A 6,478-nucleotide genomic window follows, 5' to 3' on the forward strand; every position below is an offset into this window, starting at 1 on the left:
AGCTATCCAATGCCCCTCTGTCTACTTCCAAACAGACTAAAAGGAACATTTGCAGTTTTAGACAGTGAAATTTGTTAGGTCTGAGTGTGTGTGTGGGGGTGGATGTGTGTGTTTGTGTGGGAGCAGGAGGTGTTATACACGATGTCATTGAGTTTACCTTCAAGACTGTGATGTTCATTCAAAGTGTTGACACACAGGCTCCCACACACATGCATCGCCTACAGTATCCCCACCACTGCTGCATGGACCTGCTTGAATAGAGAAACACACCCTCATAAACACACCACCATGGTCAGCTTGGGCACACTCAAGCACATCATGCACACTTGCTCTTACCAACAACATAAAGGTCCACTCACACACACAGTCATATACACACCCACTGACAATCACTTTGGCACAAACATGAACACCTCATACGTAACAGTTTTCCTTTTATATCTTGGAAATGTTTTGAGGCAGCGTGAAGTAGTAAATCTTTCCATGAGTTTTGTCCTTGACCTGTGTTTTGTGTCATGTTCAAGGAAACACAAATATGCCACAAAAACAGGCGACAGCAGAAAGCAGAAGAACTTCTTGAAACGACGTGGATGTAAAAGTTTTAACACTCCAGCATCCTTAACTTCATCTGACATCATAATGAGGTGCCTGACAAGAGTCGAAAATTAGTGTGTCCACCCGGAACCGATAAACCAAAAAACACCTATGACTGCTGGAGAGTCAATTGATGTGGGAAAGGGATATATGTTTATGTGTTATTTTTCAAGATTGAAAAGGTAACATTATGTATTCAAAAGGTTGAGTATGTCTATGTGAAAGCCTATGCTGTCACCTGAAGTATAACAGTAATGTTAGGCTAGAAAAGAATGCACCATGAGGGGCATGACTTCAATATCACCACCACAAGTTCGAAAAGTTTGCAGGAAAAGTCAGTGAGTAGATGATTTTCCAATGACGTTTAATATCCCCAGTCTCATTAAGTCACTTGTCAGCTACTGCCTTTTTTAAGATGCGTCAAAGCTTCAAATTCCACATGTAGAGTATACTGACATATTTTATGTTATAGAATAAAACATGAAAAACTCTTAAGCTTGTGTTAACCACAAACCAGTTTAACACATTTCAGGCACCTAACCAAAACCCCATTTAAAAAAACAAAAAAACAAAAAACAACCTCTTGACTTTAAGATGAGAGGTCGGAAGAATTCCCGCTGACGGTCTTGTTTGCTGATTTGGGCCATATAGTGACACCAATATTAAACAGAGATTATTCCATTAAAAAAAAGAGAGATCAGAGGGAGTGTAAAAATGCTAACCTTATTTCAGGGTATTAGGACTCATTCCTGCAGCACTCAATGTGCTCTCATGTTCAAGGGTAAATTCTCTCTATTGATTTATTGGATTCAAACTTTTTTTTAATCTGTGGTCCTTAACACTGAACCAGATCCACAACTATTGTGGATTTGATTGTAAATCTAAGTGGTTTAGCAGCTGGAACCATATATCGATTGGCAAGCTTGATGTCTCCCCAGACACTGCAGAGAAATTAAAATACATTGATGACATAATGAACTGAATATGTCACAGCTTATCTGTTTAACATGTTGTATCATTACACTCTTTTGAAAGACCAAAATAAGATAAATAATGTGAAAGTTGGGACCATTCCTTGTATAGTATTACTTATTTTATCCTATTTTAGTAATGGTATTTTGCACATAATCACATTTGAAAAAACCCTCCCAGCGTGTAATCAACCAAAATTATTGAAAAATGTCACATGACTGATTGTGTTGGTTTCTTGGGAAAGAATCTTACCTTTACTGATTTTTGATATCCCGTGGCCAACACAACAAATTGCCAGTGATGAGCACCACTCAGTAAACAGACAAAGCAATGGCATAGTAATAAAACACATGCAAATATGTGATTGGAATTTCAGATGAATTTTCACACATGCAGGGTCAAATCCTGCTGTGCTAACGGTCGCTGTTTTGTGTCATGTTTATAGAGGCATCCAAGGAAAGAAATGCGGGACCATAATTGTGAAAGCGGAGGAGCTGAACAACTGCAGGGTGAGAATGGATGTACACTCTGTTCTTCTGTTTCTTTCTTGCATTATCAGTCATACATGCTTTCTTCTCTCTTGAAGTGTGTTTACATACATGGAAAGAAGTTCGAATGGAAGTAGAGGCAAAGGCCCCTTCGACCTTTGTTGAATATTTCATTGAACTTTAGAGCACAATAAAATCCCAGCGAAAGTACTCATTTGTTTTAAAACGGCTGTAAAGAAGCTGTTGATCCAGCTGTTCCAGTTTGAACATAAGAATGTTCGACTTGTGGAATAGCAGGGCATGACTTCAAGAGCAGGGTACGTATGGAGCCTAAACACCTGTTAAAATGAGTAAAAGTTGAGTCACAAATTTAACTGAATACATCAATAAATAATTTTGTCAGTGAAGTATTAGAATAGAGGGTTAGAAGAACTATTAAACTTTAATATTGTAGCTTTTATTTTCCTTTCTTTCCTCTTTAGTCATTTGTTAAAAAAGCTGTTTATGTTTTTTACTCAACCTGCAGCCAGTTGATACACACATTTTTTTCCTGTATTTCACTAGCTTTAACCATTTTTGCCCTCATCTTTACAGTACGTAATCATTTTTTGTGGCTCCATAGCTCAGCAGAAAGAAAGAATGAAGACAAGAAACTAAGAATACAAATGTAATTTAAACAAGTAAGCCTTTTGCTTCTTGATGGCATTTTTATTCTGTTTTTCTGTACTTTTCTGTTTCTGCTCACTAGGAATCAGTGATGATGCAGTTCTGCGGCAACAAGTTGGACAAAAAGGACTTCTTCGGCAAATCCGACCCCTTCCTGGTCTTCTACAGGAGCAATGAGGATGGCACGTGAGTTCCCCCATCCCCTAATCTTTCCCCCTTTGATGTTTGGTTTACTCCTTCCCTGCATCCAGAGGAAATTGGTTTCATTGATTTGCCTCAGATCAAAAGCCGTGCTGCCTCTTTAAGCGTATGTGAATTATATGGGGAAGTGTTACGCGCATGCAGTGTGCATGACTGAGTGCGTGTAAGAGTGTTCGTGAGTGTTCGATCCAGCTCCATGGGTTCCTTTTTCCACCCTGCAGTGTGTGACAAGTCAGATAAGACCTGGTGCTCTGAGGGCAGGAGATACCAAGTCCACCTGCCAGCCAAGAGACTAATGAAATTACTTCTTTGCAGTTTGTGTGTCGTTTTGTGTGTGTGCGTATGTGTGTGAGGGCAGTAGTCTAGCCTCCACAACGCCACAGTCTTACTTTCAGTTGGTGAGAGTTGGTGGAAATATAATCTTTAATAGCTTTTTCTATTTTATCCCCCATCAAATGTGTATTTCTCCACTACATACTTCTTAAATCACTTTTTTTCTCCATTCCCTTTTCTATTTCGCCCTCTCTCCCTTCAAACCTTTTTTTCCTCTCTTCTCTTGTTTTCCTTTCCTCTGCAGGTTTACGATCTGCCACAAGACAGAGGTGGTGAAGAATACGTTGAACCCAGTGTGGCAGGCCTTTAAGATCCCTGTTCGAGCTCTTTGCAATGGCGATTATGACAGGTAAGTCCGATTCCCTTTGTAAATGTTTGTGAGATGTTCCTAATTTCCCTGACATTTTAACTAGGTTTAAATTTAAGCTAGTCGACTGTAAAAGTAAGAGAACACTCACAAAACATTAAAAATTAAGCACAATTTAATCTACAGTGTTAAAAATAATCGCCAAATATTTCGTACATTTTGTAATCTCTTATAATGTAAATATGCGGTTTTAAAGTGTAGATATAGTGATAACAATAAGTTTAACCTGAAGTAAGTGAGGATAGAAACTTTGAAAATGTAATGCAAGGCAATTTTAGCAACCCTGCGGATATTGATGAATGTTCCTGCAGTGTGTAATGATCTCACACAGAGCCAAGAGGTTTGTCTCTTTGTTGCTCACAAATATTATATGTAAGTATTAATTAAGCTCAAAGCCTTTGTTCCAACAAACTTGAATATTTAATTTTAAACCATGAAAGCCATAATTTACTGAGTAAACCTTGCAAGAAATTAGAATTTTTAGGATGAGAAACGTAAATATTCCTGTGCCATTAAAGGAAGTACTTGACATCATTGAGAGCTTGTATGCTTAATAATGTCTGTTTAGGCTGACAGGGATATGAAAAGTGAGCCCTGACACTGAGTTATTCTAAACAGTCTCATCCATGCAGCCTTTTGTTTACACTGCACTTACCAAGCACCATATTTTGTAAGACATTATGGAAAATAGCCTACAATACATTAGAGTTTGAAATAAATATGTATGAATGTTTCCAGCTACTAGATTGTGATATTGTGTTATGTGTTAAGAAGGAATTACTTTTAATATTTCCTGAAAACAAAGTGTGGATGTAAGAGTTTGCAATTTTGTTTTCCCTTTAAAAAATGTGTATGTGGATTATTTAAATGAAGTCATTACATTTATATGTAGGTGTGATTTCTTCTCTTACACAACAGCATAGTGATTCCACTTCTGAATTCATGGCTATGGACTGCTTTAATCCTCCTTCCATGTGACACTGAACTCAGTTCTATCTCTCTGCATTGATTTGATAACACAGCCGTAGGTGTCACACTGTCCCTAAATAATAAACTGTTGTAATATGTATTGGACTGGATCTCCCAAATGTGAAGACATTTAGTGGGGGTGTCTAAATGGCTGTCTCACTGGGAGCTTAGTAGGGGGATGAGGTTGATAGACCTGATTTACAATCTGAAGGCTTTTAAATCACACCAAGGCTACAACAAACAGACAGCTTTGCAGATCTAAAAAAATACATGAGCTAAACATGTGAAAATGATCAGTGGATCAGCATCCTCCTGCTCCCCTCTAGCTTTTGATGGATTTCCTGATCAAAGAGGGTCATGACCAAAGTTCACTGTGCTGATCCTGGGACTGCCAGGGATGCCAGAGCTGTCAGTGGCACTTGCTGTGGTTCATTCAGTGATGGACATTTCTAGGGATTTATGTCATTATGGCAGATAGAATTATGATTCTGAATATCAATGTTATTCTGAATGAAATGACAGTAGATTCTTTTTTGGTAACACCTGAGTTTATATTTTGCCCCCTAAAATGCCGACATGTTTAGTGAAAAAAGCTACATTCTTTGGTTCTAATTATTGGGAAAACAGGTTTAAAATGAGCTCTACCTCAGTAAGTATTAATTCATCATTCATTATATATTGGAGGTATTTGTATAGTTTTGATTGTATGCAGAATTTTGCATTTTCAGCTGGTGACAAATTAGTAGGTTAAAGTGCTTTTCTATCATGTCAGTGATGTGTTTGTGTCCGTCTCCTGAGTCGATAGCAGTTGTGTTGTGAAAAGGCACAAAGATGCAGACAAAGGGGTTTCATTTAGCGGAGCTAGCAGACAGCAGAATTGATCTGAAGTTTGGTCCAATAAGCTAATTAGGGAAGTTGGGTCACACCATGCCTTATCAAGGGGGGACTCAGTGGACTGCACATACAGTACACACACACATACAAACACATACACCAAGACACTGAGTCGCTCTCAGCAGCCTGGGAGAAGAGATAAGGAGGAGCTCAAGCTGGCAAACAAAAGAGGACTGCGTCTGTCTGCTCATAGGTGCTTTGAAGAGAACACACACACACACACACACACTGGGAACAAAAGATTAACGAGTGAAGCCATTGTCAATATCCTGTCACATCATCAAAGCTCAGACGGTGACGGGATGTTTCCTACTCAGATGTGTCAGAACACTGATTTAATAAGACACACACCCATATAAACACACATATACACACGCATTCATGCAGCTAACTCCTCACATAGAGCTTTCTCTTGAGGAGAAAGTGTTTCGCCAGGAGACACATTCATCCGCAGAGTACCCCATCACCATCAGAACGCCTCCTTCCCACTCTTTAGCTTATTGCCTCCTTTCCTCTAATGTGCATCTGGCTCTCTAAGTAGCTCTTACGCTCATTAATGATGGTTTGTGTTTCCACCTCTGCTCATATTGAAATATGAGGAGGATGGAAAAGTGCAGTTTTGGCTATGCAGTTGAATTAGATGCCTCTTGGTCTAGAAAGCTTTTTAAACTCCAAAGCAAGAAAGTCTGGCTGGTTCCAAAGAGAGAGAGACTTTACATGCACTTTGTCCAGATTTAATCTGTCTCTGTTCCCCACTGCCAAAAAGATGCATTTAATGTATTAATTTATTTAAATGTACAAGTACTATGTTATTTTATCACCCTGATCGTATGTATTATGCCTCTGTTGATAGTCGTGGCTGGAGGCGTAATATTTTTGGGTTTTCGTGAAATGTCAAAAATGTCTGGAGTGAATTTCTTAAAATTTGGCACAAACTTCAACTCAAGGATAAACTTGAAGACACAACACATAACTCAGTACAAAAATGATTCAT

The 6,478-nt window shown here is 38.6% G+C and overlaps 1 protein-coding gene across 6 annotated transcripts in view; it reads left to right on the forward strand.

The window, feature by feature from the left end:
* LOC119032822 (copine-8) overlaps window positions 1-6,478 on the forward strand; it is a 90,014-nt gene that overhangs the window by 47,525 nt on the left and 36,011 nt on the right. For all 6 annotated transcript variants that reach the window (XM_037122402.1, XM_037122403.1, XM_037122401.1 and 3 more), the window contains 3 exons: window positions 2,012-2,075; window positions 2,803-2,906; window positions 3,499-3,603. In XM_037122402.1, the coding sequence (XP_036978297.1) occupies window positions 2,012-2,075; window positions 2,803-2,906; window positions 3,499-3,603 (273 nt within the window). The remainder of the gene's footprint in view (window positions 1-2,011; window positions 2,076-2,802; window positions 2,907-3,498; window positions 3,604-6,478) is intronic.

This window comes from Acanthopagrus latus, chromosome 14, assembly GCF_904848185.1.
Source record: "Acanthopagrus latus isolate v.2019 chromosome 14, fAcaLat1.1, whole genome shotgun sequence".
Lineage (NCBI taxonomy): Eukaryota > Metazoa > Chordata > Actinopteri > Spariformes > Sparidae > Acanthopagrus > Acanthopagrus latus.